Source organism: Chinchilla lanigera, unplaced genomic scaffold (assembly GCF_000276665.1).
Source record: "Chinchilla lanigera isolate Chin_1 unplaced genomic scaffold, ChiLan1.0 scaffold00012, whole genome shotgun sequence".
In the NCBI taxonomy this organism is placed as follows: Eukaryota; Metazoa; Chordata; class Mammalia; order Rodentia; family Chinchillidae; genus Chinchilla; species Chinchilla lanigera.
This window is the reverse complement of record NW_004955413.1, coordinates 21777967-21794365: the sequence shown is the minus strand read 5'-3', so window position 1 is coordinate 21794365 and position 16399 is coordinate 21777967. Positions and strand designations below refer to the sequence as shown.

At 36.2% G+C, this 16399-nt stretch overlaps 1 protein-coding gene across 1 annotated transcript in view; it reads left to right on the top strand.

Moving 5' to 3' along the window:
* Asun (asunder spermatogenesis regulator) overlaps nucleotides 1-14949 on the top strand; it is a 34388-nt gene extending 19439 nt beyond the window's left edge. The window contains exons 6-15 of the mRNA XM_005379644.1: nucleotides 971-1113; nucleotides 3805-3894; nucleotides 4080-4169; nucleotides 5126-5304; nucleotides 6574-6744; nucleotides 7016-7170; nucleotides 7648-7878; nucleotides 9370-9509; nucleotides 13072-13207; nucleotides 13930-14949. Of these exons, the coding sequence (XP_005379701.1) occupies nucleotides 971-1113; nucleotides 3805-3894; nucleotides 4080-4169; nucleotides 5126-5304; nucleotides 6574-6744; nucleotides 7016-7170; nucleotides 7648-7878; nucleotides 9370-9509; nucleotides 13072-13207; nucleotides 13930-13969 (1375 nt within the window). The 3' untranslated portion in view covers nucleotides 13970-14949. The remainder of the gene's footprint in view (nucleotides 1-970; nucleotides 1114-3804; nucleotides 3895-4079; nucleotides 4170-5125; nucleotides 5305-6573; nucleotides 6745-7015; nucleotides 7171-7647; nucleotides 7879-9369; nucleotides 9510-13071; nucleotides 13208-13929) is intronic.
* The last annotated feature ends 1450 nt before the right edge of the window (nucleotides 14950-16399 follow it).

Sequence of the window (16399 nt, the reverse complement as noted above, 5' to 3'; positions counted from 1 at the left end):
TAGTCAGGAAATATTGAATTGAATATAATTTCATTGATTATATCTAAAACAACTAATTACTATACTTAGAAGTTTACATTGACTTTCCTGTAGTCCAGTTTCAATTTTTTGCCACTACACCGTGAACACTAAATTGCATGATAAATACAACTCTTTCGTTGTTAATTTCCTTCTAATTCCATTGGCTGGTTGTTTACTAGAAATTTTAGGCCTACCTTTTTAACCTTTGGATGCAGAAGCAATTAACAAAGAAAATAATACACAGATACTATGGTAGGTATACTTCAATATAGAATTCATTACAGGGCTGGGGATTTAACTCAGTGGCAAAAAGCGCCTACCTGGCAAGCGCAAGGTCGTGAGTTCAGTTCCCGGTACCAGAGAAAAACAAAAAAAACAAGAATTCATTACATTCATGAGTTAGAAAAATATGATGAGGGTCATAGATGACTTGCTTGCTGAATTTGTCTTTTACTGGTGTGACTCTTCAATCTTTGTCTTTTTGGTAAATAGATAATTTTGAAGTTCCTATTTATTACGTGAAAACAAGTTGTTAAGCTTGTCTTTTAGTTTGTAATTGCTATTTTATATCACTGGTGTTTATTGGTTCACTGCAGGTATTTAAAGATGCTATTTTCCTCTTTTTAACATTACTTACTTTGAATTTGCATATATTATTTGCATTATACTGTATTGATATATAGAAAGTATTGATAAAAGACAAAACATTTGGAGTAAAAAAAAAGTCCAAAACTTTTGGACTAGTCACTTATGTTAAATCTGATATAATGTAAGAAAATCATTAAATATTTTACATATATGTATTGTCAGTAGTTTTTAAGTAGTATTCATAATGCCATTGAAAACTCTTGCATCTTTAAATAGATGAATTACTGAGCAAACTATCCCATTAGTGTAGTTTACTATGGTTGAATATATTTGACCTCGGGTAAGCAAAATGAATAATTAATTTCATTATTTTGAAAGCAAAACCAAGTTATTTGAAATGTTTTCAATTTTGCTTAAAGGAAGAACAACATGCTAACACATCTGCCAATTACGATGTGGAGCTACTTCATCACAAAGATGCACATGTAGATTTCCTGAAAAGTGGTAAGAGACATTTGCAAGTAGTGTCTTTTGTAAGCTCCACCGTATAAAAGGATACGAACAGTTCTGAGAAGTTCTTCAGTATGCAGACCTGAATGACTTCAGCTCATCTCTCTCCAGACATATCTGACAATATCATCTATTAATGGCTACAGAACTAATGTTCTACGTGGTTCACAGCACTTTGGGGAAGAATAGGCTGATGGAGCAAATACCGTGGTACCTCGGTTCACGAACTTACTGTGTTCCACAATCCTGGAAAAGATGGTCACATTCATGTTTGTGCGGGAAAGATGACCACAGTAGTGTTCTTCACCCGCTGCAGAGTTCGCAAACAAAAACACTTTGCCAAACGTTTCACAAGAAAAGCGTGGGAGAACCGAGGCACCACTGTGTTGAGAAAGATCAAATGTCTTTCTCAAACATAAGAGTTTTTCCAAGCTCTTGGCAAGTTTCTCTCCTTTAGGCAAGCAACCCTGGCATAAGGAAAGAACAGGAGCAGCCTTGTAAGAAGTGATGCACATTACAGCTAGCCTGGATAAAAACTGAAATTTAAATGTTGTTTTCCTCTAAAAGTTGTTTCAATCCGTATGTCTCCTCCCTAGAACTATGATTTCTGTAAGCATGTTGACATGGCTGAGGGAAGAAGACTCTGGAGTTGGGATGTAAGAGCTTTAGCTAACGCTTTGCTACCAGTAGGCAGGTTCCGTGTGTTTCTAGACTTCAGCTTGGATGCTTAAATTTACAGATGATGGAGTAGGTGAATTGTAATAATCTATGCAATCCTAAAATCCAGTGCAATTTTAAAATTTGAAGTTTATTTTCAGAGATAGTGTTTTCTATCTAGATGGATGCTATCACAAAATTAAATAGTTGACTAATTGTGTGCATCTATTCTGAATTATAATTAAGAGCTAATCATAACAGTTCTTACATGTCTAAGGAATTTTGGGATTTTTCTGAGAAGTTGCTAACAGAGGGAAAACTACTGCAATAAGTGCATCTTTTATGTTTCACAAAGGGCTGTACAGACCTTGCTTTTGAAAGTAAAATTTATGCAAGCTGCTAAGAATCTGTGAGGTGATACTTATTTTTGAAACTCAGATGTTACCAACAACAACAAAAAAAGCAGTTCTCATTAATACAAAATATTCGCCTAAAGTATTTGTTAGCTTGTTCTGTGGAGGAGGCTGCATATGCTTGATTATGTCTCTTAAGAGTTAGTCAGGTCTATGGGCCAGGGATATAGCTCAGTGGCATAAGCACCTGCCTGGCAAGTACAAGGTTCTGAGTTCAATTCCCGGTACAAAAAAAAAAAAGAGTCAGGCCTCACCGAGCTGGATCTTGGCGAGTAGTAGGCTTATACTTTAGCCCAGAGATAGTTCCTGGTCTGTGTGTTCTAGTGCCTAGTTCTGTCTTGTACATGTCGCTCAGGATTTAAACTCAGCATACTCAGCACAGCTTACAAGCTTTGCTCCTTGAACTGGTCTTTTAATATTCCCTTTTTGTGAACGATCCTGTTGTCAGTTATATGAGGCACAAACCTCAGAATCATCTTTGAGACCTCTGTTTGTCAGTCTTCATAGCTAATTCATTATCATATTTTCTCGATTTCACCTACTAAGTATCTCTCAAACATATTTGCATCTGCATCTCCAGCACCGTTGTCATCTCCCTAATGAAGCCTTACTGTTTTCTTACCAAGAATCCCAGAGTTGCCTCGTAATGTTCTGTCTGTGGTCACTCTTTGCGCTGTTGCTAGATGAACTTTTGGAACGCTGATCTTGACCCTTTTGCCTTGTGCTTCAATGGTCCAGCACTTTTTTGTTGCCCTTAGGATAAAGACAGAATTATTTAGATGTCCTATGAAGCCATGCGTTGTCTGGCTCCGTCTCTTTTCTGTTCTCATTTCATGCTTTTTTGCCGTGCAGACCTGACTGTCCTCATGTTGCCCCTCCTGCCACAGGTTCTTGGCATCTGCTGCTGATCCCTTTGCCTTAGTACTTTCTTGTCCTTTTTTTAAACGATAATATCTACTCATCCTCTTAGAACTCAGACTGATCATCACTTTTAAAGGAGCTTTTTTTTTTCTGCTGAATTAGAATAGACCATATCTGTCTTACCGATACTTGTAGTGCTGTATGTTATGTTCAAAACATTGTCCACTTTGTAGTTTACATTTATTATTGATTAACGTGTGTACTCTACTTTACTGAGGACTTTGTTAAAGTAAAAACCAAGAAAATGCTCACTGTAACATCTCTGTACGTACTTCCTTCCTAGATTCCTTTCCCTACGTCTCTTCTACAAATTCTTCAGGATTCAGTAATAGGAATCCTGAAGTTTAGATTCCTTAAACTTTCTCAGAGTATTTAACTATGCTCTTGTATCATTTAATGGTGTGGGCAGGTAGGAATCACTGGAGATGGCTAAATTTTTTAAAATTTTTGCTGTTAACTCAGCACAGTGTCCTAAACTATTAATTAATGAAAAATTCGGAGGGATATTACATATTACTTTTAATGAGAGCAAATATCCATACTCTGGCATTTTTGTAGGGGATTTTATAGAAAAAGATGTTTTCTGAGTTATTTTCTCTTACAGAGCTTAAACTTGCTCTGAAATCTTACGTGAACAACTAGTTTAAAGCTGTGATCTATTAGTAATGTTAATGTTTCTCGGACATTTTCAAAGGTGATTCCCACTTGGGCGGCAGCAACAGAGAAGGCCCATTTAAAGAAACGATAACCTTAAAGTGGTGCACACCAAGGACAAATAACATTGGTAGGTATTTTAAAATAATTGAAAGAGGAAAGGGTAGAGCAGTGATTCTTACAAGTAGTGTATGAGGAGCAGCTAATTTCTTTTTTGTTTTTATTGTTTTAAGGTCTCAATATATAAGCTTTTTTCTTTTAATTGTGGGAATATTTCTTTATATTCTTTCAAATCAGTGTTTTCTTCTATTTCAGAATTACACTATTGTACTGGAGCTTATCGAATTTCACCCGTAGATGTAAATAGTAGACCTTCTTCCTGCCTTACTAACTTTCTTCTAAATGGTAACTTTTATCATTTAATGATTTTACTGAGATTATTATAAGTGAATAATTAAAAGTGAGAATATGAGCTATAGAAAGCTGTTTGTGCCAGTGTAGTCTCACTATTTGTCAAAGCTGTGTTAAAATTACATAAATGGAAATGCCCTTTAACAGTTCTCTTAAGGTTTAAAAAATAGGATGACTATGTCTGACTTTCAGATTATTATATCTAAATGAGATTTATTTAACAGGGTATTTTTATTGAAAAACACTTGACCTGTAGAATCTAACTTGATTAATTTTGGAAGCTACAATAATATGGACCGTTTATTTTGACCCACTGAATTTTAAATTACAGTGTATATGTAAATTTATTTCTGTTTGAGCACTTTATTATATGTAAGTGTATTTTCAACATTTCAGCATATAATTTTTACCTGTGACTTCAAATCTGTGATATTTTGTGTGAAAAAAAATTTGTAAGTATAAGTTACATTAAGCATACTTGGATATCAGACTGTTAAATATGGATTTAACAACATTTCACACATGGAAAAGAACATTCACACTCATAACAGTGCTGATGAGGCAGTATTGTGGAAATAAACTGAGACTGCCTTCTCCTAAAATGTATTGTAGTAGTAGGAACCAGAGAATTAGCCAGTCATCTCATCTTGAGTGTTCAGAAGAAAAATTTTATGTGAACCTGAAATTGAATAATGTACAGTAAACATAGGGATTCCTAGGTTTTTTTTGGAAGGCTGTCCCAATTACTATGTAATCTTGCAGTATCTGAGAGTAAACTCAGGCTAGGATTCAGAGTTGTAGAAATTGAAACTTAGGCATACTAAATTAGCAGTGTTGCTTAAAATTTGGAGATCGATAATCTAAACTTAGCCTTTTCTTTCTTGCCGTAGGTGGGCATTGTGTGCTCCCATTTGAATTTCCTCACTGATAGCATAATCTTGCTTTGACAGGTCGTTCTGTTTTATTGGAACAACCACGAAAGTCAGGTTCCAAAGTCATTAGTCATATGCTTAGTAGCCATGGAGGAGAGATTTTTTTGCATGTCCTTAGCAGTTCTCGATCCATTCTGGAGGATCCACCTTCAATTAGTGAAGGATGTGGAGGAAGAGTTACAGACTACCGGATTACAGTAAGCCTTTCCTATAAATCTTGTTTTGAGTCTGTCAGCAAGTAGTTACTGAGCTCCCATTGTATACTAAGAACTGTGAGAAAAAATAGGTTTGGAAGAATATTATTTATTTGTTATTTTATGTAGGTGAATTTATTGTAGTACTTGCTTAAAGGACCTATGTATCCCTCGTCTTCCATGTTACATGCTCATTGTGTACTGAGAAGTATACTGATGCACTGGAATTTTAAGAGGAGAAGGAAAATTTATTTGAGCTTTTTCTTGAGGAGGGCGTTGAGACAGGGTCTTGACATGTAGTTCCGGCTGGCCTTGAACTCAATCTATAGCCCAGGTTGGCCTCGAACTTGCAGCAATCCTCTTGCCTCAGCCTCCCAAGTGCAGGGATTTATAGGTGTGCCCTACCACACCTGGCTAATGAGCTAACACTTGAAATGGAATTTAGTTTCTAGTCATTTAAATGCCAAGCAGAAACACTTAAATATTTTGATGGCTGGTACTTGAAATAAATTAACTCTTGCATTATTGGAAGGAATATACAAGAAAATAGTGTGGCTTTTTGGTAGAAATCCTTTTGTTCTGATTTTAATTTTTCATGCTCCTTCCCCTTTTCATATTTGGTATTTTATGACTGTCTTCTCTTTGAGATGGTTGTAAAAATTTAATGTGATTTATCTGTATAAATATACTTTGTGCCACAAATGTGATTTATCTATATAAGTATACTTTGTAAACCACAGAGTATTATACATTTTAAGTGATTGTTTTTGACTAGGTATTTCTTTAATTTTTTTTTTTTTTAAGTAAGGAGAAAGCTGATTGGTATTCATTGTGGAAAATGTAGAACATACAGATATCTAAAAAACAAACAAAAAATCCTTTAAATTACCTATAATTTCACTATTGAAAGATAACTCATGTTAACACTTTGATGTTGTGTCAGGTTACTTTCTGAGTAACTAACCAAATTGGGCTTCTAATGTTATTCACTTAGAAAAAAGTGAAACTACAGCAGTGAAATAAAATGAATATTCCCAGGTTTTTCAAATGGAAAAAGTAGTACATTTGAGGCTTTCTTCATTTCTGTTTGATAAATGCTGATAGGTTTCAAGTTCAAAAAAGGAGAGAAGTGAGACTGGGGGGCTGTGTTCAGGGAGAAGGCGTGGTTGCAAACCACAGGCCAGACGAGGTGAGGTGAGCAGACTGTTACATGTGCTCCGTTTGGAAACACGAGAGAGAGTTTCTAATTTTATCTTATTTGGTTATCATTAGGATTTTGGTGAATTTATGAGGGAAAACAGATTAACTCCTTTTCTAGACCCCAGATATAAAATCGATGGAAGTCTTGAGATCCCTTTGGAACGAGCAAAAGATCAGTTAGAAAAACACACCCGTTACTGGCCAATGATTATTTCACAAACCACCATTTTCAACATGCAAGCGGTAAGTAGAGAGTTTTTTTTAGATCAGTTATATATATATTTTTTGTAGAAACAAATTAGAAAATTTGTAATTGATACCAGTTCTCAAGCACAGAATGAAATGCATATTTGCTGTAGTTACAGAATTAGTAATTAAGAATGGAGGGTTAGTTACAGATTCCCTCACCATGGGGATCTTTAAAGTCAGTATTAAAATCAACTTCTGCCTAGATGCTTTGATATTTGTTTTTCAAGACAGATTTTCTTTTTTCTTTTAAAAAAAAATCTAACAGGTAGTTCCATTAGCCAGTGTTATTGTGAAAGAATCTTTGACAGAAGAAGATGTGTTAAACTGTCAAAAAACAATATACAACTTAGTTGATATGGAAAGAAAAAATGATCCTCTACCTATTTCCACAGTTGGTACAAGAGGAAAGGGCCCTAAAAGGTAGTTTTCTTCTTACTTTCTTTATACATAACATTTACTTGATATATACTGTTTCTTAAAATAATTTATTCCAAGCTGGGCGTGGTGGTGCACGCCTGTAATCCCAGCGTCCGGGAGGCTGAGGCAGGAGGATCGCCCTGAGTTTGAGTCCAGTCTGGGCTACGTAGTGAGTTCAAGGCCAACCTGATCTATATAGCGAGACCCTGTCTCAGAAAGAGAAAAAGGTAACTTATTCCACATGTAAGTTATATTTGAAGGTTTATGTGTATGCATATGTACGTATATGGAGATAAAGACTGGCAGACGTGGATACATTATAACTTACAATTTCACCAGTAACTGTCAAATAAAGGAAACAGGTCCATTAGTTATTTCCTTTTACTTTGCCAGTAGCAAGTAGCACTTCAGTATTATTTAATATTTAAATATTTGTTTAAAGAGTATTTCTGAGAGTGTTATTTCACATCTTTACGGCAGAGATGAACAGTACCGTATCATGTGGAATGAATTAGAAACCCTTGTCAGAGCCCATATCAACAACTCCGAGAAACATCAGAGAGTCTTGGAATGCCTGATGGCATGCAGAAGCAAACCCCCAGAAGAAGAAGAACGAAAGAAGCGAGGGAGAAAGCGAGAGGACAAAGAAGACAAGTCAGAAAAGGCAGTGAAAGATTATGAACAGGAAAAGTCTTGGCAGGATTCAGAGAGGTAACTTTGGCCTTCCGTACTGCGTCCGAGGGTCCCGGCGTCGACCATCTGCTCAGAGTGCGTGCAGACGTTCAATCTCATTCAGTGTGTGCTGGTTCATTTCATAACTGCAATTTTGGCATTCTTAAAATCTATAGAGGATCTTCTGGAGCTTAAAAAGGTTCAAGTTTTTACTGTCAGGACAAAAGCAGCATTACTTTCTCCTAACTGGCTTCTGAAAATCATAGTATATGATGTTTGGTATCAGCATGTACTTTATGCGTTATGGATTTCAAGAACAAGTTTTTTTTGTTCACTAAATGCTTAATACCTATCATGTGTCAGGCCTTTGGCACAAGCTCCCCAGCTGGGAAGCTTACATAGGGTAGAAGCAGGCAAGCAAGTCAGCAAGGACAGTGCAGTGCGGAAGGTGCCTTTACAGTTAGGCACAGGATACCCATGGGAGCACAGAGGGAGCGCCTGCGGTCCTAAGTCTGAAAACATTCCTCAGCAGTGCACTCTTTCTTTTTTTAGTTTATGATTTGTATAGTGATGTCAGGGTTAAGCTTGGAAAAAAAAAACATGAAAAGTAGTAAACATCTATAAATAAAAATATAAAACAGAATCATAATACAGTTGGCACTACATTTTCCACTTCCTTGCCAGAAGTCAAGCAGACAACACAAATTCTATAATGGCACTGTAGTAAGTCCTTAAAAACAAAGTAACTTTTTCTTAGAGAAAATTTCAAACATATATAACAGACAAAATAGATAGCCATCATCTGCCTTCAACAACTACTAATTGATGGCAGATCTCAGTTTATAGGAACATACTCACTGTCCTCACCGCCACCACCCCTTAGGAATATTTTGCAGTTAATTCTAGAAGTCATATCATTTCTTCCATAAATACATAGATCTACTTTTATTCTCTTTGACTTCAGAAGTTCACATTTTCCTCGGGGCTACTGAGTTTCTGAAACAAAATTAGCTCATTATAAAAAAAAAAGGTGCTAGTCAGCTCCCATTGACCTTTAGGTATACTTGTGTGGATTTTAAAGTATTTTTGTTCCCTGATAAAACTCAGTATAAAGTTAAACTCCTAACTTGTGGAACCTAAATACATTTTCGTATTACCTAGACTATCAAACAAATGATAGTAAACTTCTTAATCTTACTTATAATTTGGAGTAGTAGTTTGTCCATATCTTGAAAATTGTGATCTTTTAAAGATCACATTATTTCTCACCTTTTTAATGGTAGCTTAAGTTTTCCTTTAGTTTTTCCTATTTTATAGCTGACTAGTTCCTGAATTATTACATTATTTTTATGAAGAAAAAGGGAAATTAGTGTTTAATTCATTATGTTTTCTTGCCTTAGATTGAAATACCTGCTTAGTCTCTAGGCTTACTTGTGAGATAGGCTATCTTTTGTAATACTGACATGCAAAAGTAGTGATTGTGAACGTCTGATATTTTAATTTTACATTTCGCTGTTTGTCCTCTAAAAGATTGAAAGGGATTTTAGAACATGGAAAAGAAGAGTTGGCTGAAGCTGAGATTATAAAAGATTCACCTGATTCCCCAGAACCTCCAAACAAAAAGCCCCTTGTTGAATTGGAAGAAACTCCACAAGTGGAAAAATCAAAAGGTGAGGTACAGCCGTTGTAACTATGTGTAGAAAATTTTTACAGTGAAGCTTTCTTTTTATCATTTAATACTGTGTGCATGAGGAGGACCTCCTAACTATTCCTGGATATCATTTAGGGGATTTTCTATTTACAGCCTTGGAAAAGACATTTGGAAAATATATTTGTCAACATTTTTAAAAAGTAATGCTTTTATTTCCTTGAACAAAACCTTCAGAAAGTAAACACTTTTACTATCAAGTCTGCTTTACAAATTATGAATATGTAAACATGAATCTGCTTACATTACTGATACTGCATTAAGTGCCAGGTTACTGAAGAAAAGCTCTTTCTGAAACTTCCTCAGCTCAGGGAGGAATATAAGGATACTCATTTACTAGTAAATTAAGAACTTGGTTTGAATAAGCTTAAATGAAGGCGTTGTTTAGAACAGGAATTCACTATAAAACCTTCAATCTCACTTATAGGCTGTTTAGTTTCCTCTTGCGGGAATTCTAAGCATTAAAGATATGATCTGGGGTTGTGAGCTCTTGAAATCATTCTAGAGCTTAGGGATCTTGAAAATAAAATTGAGCTTAGTCCTTTTAGGAGATGTGCAAAATGCGTGTCATTGTCAGGCCGATGTCTTGCTACTGTACCTCTCTGTAAGGTCTCAGGGCTGGCAGGTGACCGTTACTGGCTGTTCATCCTAGGAGCAGCTTCGGTTGCTTTGTGTTTTTTTGTATACTCGTGTCATAAATAACATATCATGTTCTTCAGTTCACTAGTTTCTCTGAAATCAGAGTGTACCCTTGAGGTGATCTTGTTGTATTTGCCTTTCAAACAAATGCTAGAGTGTCTAGAAAATAATAGGATTGAAATAAGTATCTATTAACCAGGCATGGTGGCGCACACCTGTAATCCCAGCATTGGGGAGGCTGAGGCAGGAGGACTGTTTCAAGTTTGAGACCAGCCTGGGCTACAAAGTGAGCTCAAGGCCAGCCTGAACTGCAGAGCGAGACCCTGTCTCAAAAAAAGACTCCCCCCCTCCACAAAAAAAAAGAAATGAGTATCTATTGATAAATTACATTATTTCTCACATGCCAGAATATCCCACAGTTGGTTTTTGTTTTTTCTTGCATTCTGTCTTACAACTTAATCAGATGTCTCTTCTGATCAGCAGTTTGTCTGGGCCTTTTATTAATCTGTAGTTCCATCTGCTTTGGAAGCCAGGCTGCCTCAGAGGCAACTTTGCGCCTGTGTTAGATGTTCTAAAGTTAGACCAGTGATGGCGAGCCTTTGAGGGCTTTCATGATGCAGGCAACCTGCTGCAACGCATGCGCCGTGCTTTTGCCACCACTGGGTTCAGTTATTCCAGATGTGCTCCTGCCATTTGGTGAAAATCGTTAAGCCCACACTGTGAAATGTAGTAACAGAAAAACCAAGATGTCACTTTATTTTTAGAGCTGGTACTTTGGGTGATTTTTTTCTTTTTTTGGTTCTTTATGTTTATCTTTACTTTCTAAATTTTCTCTGATGCATATATTTTGGTTTTATGATAAAATAATTTTATTTTTAATTTTCTTTAAAATTTATGTACAGTAATATTGACGCTTTGCTGTGCAGTTCTGTGGGCTTAGACGTTGTATACAGTGGTATATTACCACTGCCACGGTTGATAAGCGCAGAGCAGTCGGTCCCAGACCTCTTTGTTCTGCACCTTTGCAGTCATCCTGCACTTACCCTACCCCCAATCCCTGGGAACCAACCACTGGTGTGTTTATCTTCCCACAATCATGCCTTTTTCAGAGTTCAAATGAAATCAAACATTATGCTGCTCTTTGAGGCTGTTCTCTTTCACACGGCATGGCGCATTTGAGATTCATCACTGTTGAGTGTCTTCTTTGTGCCAATTTGCATTCCCACCAGCGATGTAGGGGAGTTCTGGTTGCTCTGCATTTTTTTTTTTTTTTTTTTGGTACCGGGAATCGAACTCAGGACGTTGCGCTTGCCAGGCAGGTGCTTATGCCACTGAGCTATATCCCTGGCCCTGCTCTGCATTCTTGTCAGCACTTGTATTGCCAGGGTTACGTGTTGTTCCTTTAGCTCTTCTAATAGGTATGTAGTAGTAGTTCATTGTTTTAATTTACAGTTTCTGCATGCATAATGATGATGAGACTTCCACTGTTTACTTGCCATGTGTTTGTTTTCATTGGTGAAGGTACCATTCAAACATCTTGTCCACTTTTTTAATACAGTGTATCATTATCTTTAGTTACTCAGATTCTTAAAAAGAAGAAACAAACATAATAATACAGACTTTATTTTCAGCAAACTAAGAAAACTACTAGTAAAAATGAATCATTAGCATATATATGAAAATATTATTGAGACAGTGGAAGAGGTAATTTGGAGAGTTTGGATATCCCCCTTCTTCCCTGAATTGTTCTTCTATATTTAGTACAAGTCTTTTGACTGTGTCTGTGGGAGGCTGTTGCTGGTGTCTGTTTTATGCCATGTGGGGCTCTTACTCTGACCTTTCATCAGTACCGTGTGTCATAGTCACTGCAACTTAAGTCTTGAAATCAGGTAGTAAAAAGCCCTCTTAACTGCTGCTACTACTGTACTGCTGCTCCTGCTGCTCCCACCCCTTCTCCTCGTTTCCCTTCTTAAAATGTTTGGGCTATTGTAGTTCTTTTGTCTTACCGTCTTGTGCAGGAAAGAGTTTAACTTTGCAGGCCTGAGGCTGTTATCATCAGAAAAGCTTGTCTTCAAGCTTGGCATTAGGCTGGCATCTGGGAGCTTGGCTTTTGAAATGTGCCATAGATAAAGTGATTTTGCCTCTCATTTGAACTGTACCACAGCTTTCCCGTTAGAAGTCTGAAACTGTGGTTCTTTGGTTAGGCTGAGAATGCCTAGAGTTAGTCCCTGGTAACAACCCTGGACTTTGGTCTCAAAAGGGTGTTCCTGGCAGATTACACAGCTACACACAGCTACCTTTTTATCTCTAGAGGGAGTGCCTACTTTATGTGAACTGTCATTGGAAGCAGAGAACAAGGAAACCCTAGATACGACTTTCTCTAGGCTCTGCCTAATTTTCCCCTTACAGATCTGGGTGTGTGTCTTTACTGTGTTATGAATTCTTAGCCAGGTGTATACCTTTGAATCCTTTCAGAAAAGCAGTGAAACTAGTGAGTGGTCATGGGGACCCCAAACACATTTTAAAATAAGAGATGCTGTGCTGGGCGTGGTGGCACATGCCTGTAATCCCAGCACTCGGGAGGCTGAGGCAGGAGGATCATTGCGAATTCAAGGCCAGCCTGGGCTACAAAGTGAGCTCAAGGCCCGTTTGAACTGCAAAGTGAGATCCTGTCTCCAAAAGACTGACTGACTGACTGACTGACTGACTGACTGACTGACTGACTAACTAACTAACTAACTAAATAAATAAATAAATAAATGAGGTGCAGTTGCCTTACTTAGATAAAATGAAGAATAGAATTAAAGGGCAGTTCGTTAAATATGTGAATTTCCAAATAATAAAATTTCCTACCTTTGTTTCTTTTCTTTCTAATACAACACCAGGACCAGTGTCCTTATTATCCCTGTGGTGTAATAGGATCAACACTGCCAATTCCAGAAAACATCAAGAGTTTGCTGGACGTTTGAACTCCGTTAATAACAGAGCAGAGTTGTACCAACATCTCAAGGAGGAAAACGGGTTTGTGTTCTTCATGGTAGAAGCTGGTTTTGTTAGTTACCTGGGTGGGGTCTTGATAAACACTGCTTGTTGGTTGTGCTCAGCAAGTTTTTACTGCTTAGTACATGATATCTATAAGGCAGAAACATTAACTGGTATTGATTATAACCCTGAAAGTATTACCATTTAAGGCATTATTTTTTCCATGTTTAGTAAGCATCACAGAAGGAAAATTACAGAGAACGCCTAGGAGGCAACACTGACTCTGTATAAAATAATAAGGGTAAAATGTTTTCCCTGTTAAATAATCAAAATACAGTCAGAAATATTGGATATAATAGAATAAATCTCAGATCTAATGATCTTAATAAATGTTTTAGAAGAAATCATAAAATGTAATGGCAAATGAGTATCATACCTAGTGGAAAAGAAAGCTTGTCTAAGTGGTGGAGATTTTTCCCATGTTTTGCGTGAAGAGTGAGTGGTACAGTGAACAAACTAGAAATGTAAGCTTGGGAAAGTCACTTATTCTCTCCGAGCTCAATTTTACCTCCTCTGCAAAATGAGGAAGTTTGACTAAGTAGAGGACTCTTCATCCTTTCCTGAGCTGCCCGTGTTCTATTCTGTGAATATAGTAAATCTTAGTGTCGATGTGTAAGGTAGATAAAAGTAGAAGAAATGTCGATAGTTAATGTATTAATTTTTAATTTTACTGATTTTTTTTTTCCCCTTGTTTTTTTCAGGATGGAGACAACAGAAAATGGAAAAGCAAGTCGACAGTGAGCAGGAACTTGAGGAATGAAATTTAGTATATTGCAAAAATATTTTGGGCAGATTTGATACAAGTACTTTTACAGCGAGATTGTATAGCTACGTTGCTAGGCTGGTTTTTACATTTTTAAAATATTTCAACAAACTTTTTTGTACTAATTATAAAATTGGCATATAAGCAAAAACATACATTTGAGATTTGTCCTCCCAAGTCACATAAATTTATTTTATGGTAAAAGGTGTTGCCTCTGGAAATGTTTTTTAAAAAAATTCTTAGGCTTCTCTTTGCCAATAAAAATATTAAAATATCGGAAATGTATAATATTGGAGTATTGCTTTTTTGGGAAGTATCACTTTAGACAAAAGGGATTTATTCATTTAATGACAAACAACAACCTTTAGAAATTTTTAAAAGCTGGATCAGAGTGTAGGTGAATTTGTGATACCATATATAAGGAAGGAGAGAGGGGTACTTTACTAAAAATACTGCTTTCATTTGTTTTTTAGTTACTTTGCCTTTGACTAATTGGGTGTGTGTGTTACTTAAAAGCAGAATTTTCAGATAGTTGGTATAAATTTATATTTGCTAGTTCTTTCTGCTAAAAATTTTCTGTCCATTAATTTTTCATATGCAAAGAGAAGCATGAAAGAGAGGAATTCACAGTCATAGAAGAAAGGAAAGTTACTGGACTATTTTTATCCATGTGTAAAATTTTGGTTTCCGCATTTCATTCTTCAGAAATGTCATGGCTCCTGGTATATGTTGTGAGCCTTTCTATGCTTTTCCTCTGAAAGCCTATAACATGCTGTAAGAAACATGTTATTCCAGTGTTAAACACTATAGGTTTGTCAACTTTTTCCTTTACTGTTTACTAGAGAAGGGAAAAAACTTCTTGTATTGTTCATCTGTATTGCAACCTTAAGTCCAATTTTAATAATGGCAGGAATCAAAGTTACCCCCTAGAGAATAAATGGACTTTTATTTATATTGAGATTCTATTAATAGCTCATTTGGGGTTGTTTTAGGTTTTTTGTTTTTTGGGGTTTTTTTTGTTTTTTTGAGACAGGGTCTTGCTGTGCAGTTCAGGCTGGCCTTGAGCTCAGTGGTTTGTATTCAAATCAAAATGGTTTCGAACTCACAGTGATTCTCCTGCCTCAGCCTCCCAGGTGCTGGGATTACAGGAGTGCGCCACCACGCCTGGTTCATTTGTTTTTATAATTATAACTAAAAGGCAAAATGTTTATAGTCCTCTTAGCATATGGTATGTTTGACAAACCATTATACACAGCCATAAACACAGATTTACTCCAAAAACTTCCAGTATATTTGAATATTATTCAAAATCACCATATGGACATATACAACCGTCATTACAGCTTATAGAATTATCATTGTATAGATTGATTGACACTGATGCTTTCTGTAAGTTTTGAAAGTCAACTTAAATAATACACAACTTCATTTTGAAGAATTGTCACCAATTGTTTGAATTCTTCAATACAGCACCTGTATTCCTGATTTTACAACGCAGTAAGACACCCTTATTTCTGGGCAGACAGTCTATAATATTTAAGAACATTTTATGAAGCACTAAGTTATTTGCTTTGTTATTTTTAGCACATTTCAAATAAAACCATCAATATAATTGTACATGTGGGGAACAAAAGCACCCGGATGCTGATTTGTTTTGGAGGTGCTGCCAAAGAGCAAATATAGACCTCTCCATCTTAACATAAAGATTTGAAGCATTAGACTTAGTTTAGGAAATTCCAGATTCTGAAGTTATGCTTAATGAAGTTTGAAATCTATATTTCAGTGATTAAAATGAACATAGTAGATTAAACCATATGAAAATATCCATTCCATGCAAAATACAATTGACTGTTGGCTATTTTGTGTGGTTTAGTTGATATATTTGTCTTTATATCCCATTTGAAGTCAAACGAAATCAAATTAGTGGCTTATATATATATTGAAAAAAGGACTTCCTAGAGAATGGTACAAACTGAATTTAGCACCAGGTTAGGAATGATTTTATTTATAACATTTTTAAATGAATTCCATAGCTACTCAGAAATCACTGAAAAATGAGAAGATCTGAGGGAGAAAAGATGATATTGAGTGAAATGACCCATAATTAACTTTTTTTAGTAAAGAATAGAGTAGTAAACTATTTAGACCATTAAAGGAGAAAAGTGCTGTTCTATTTTAAAATACGGTTGGCTTTCTGTATGCTTGGGTTTGATCAGCCATCAATGAAAAATATATGGAGAAGCCAAGTGTGGTGGCTCACACCTGTAATCCCAACACAAGATCACAAATTTGAGTCCAGCCTGGGTAACCTAGTGAGACGCTGTCTCAAAATTAAAAGTTAAAGACATTGGGATGCTGCTCAGTATGAAGACAGTGTAGCTCAGCTTAGCTGTTGTGAACTGTGCCGC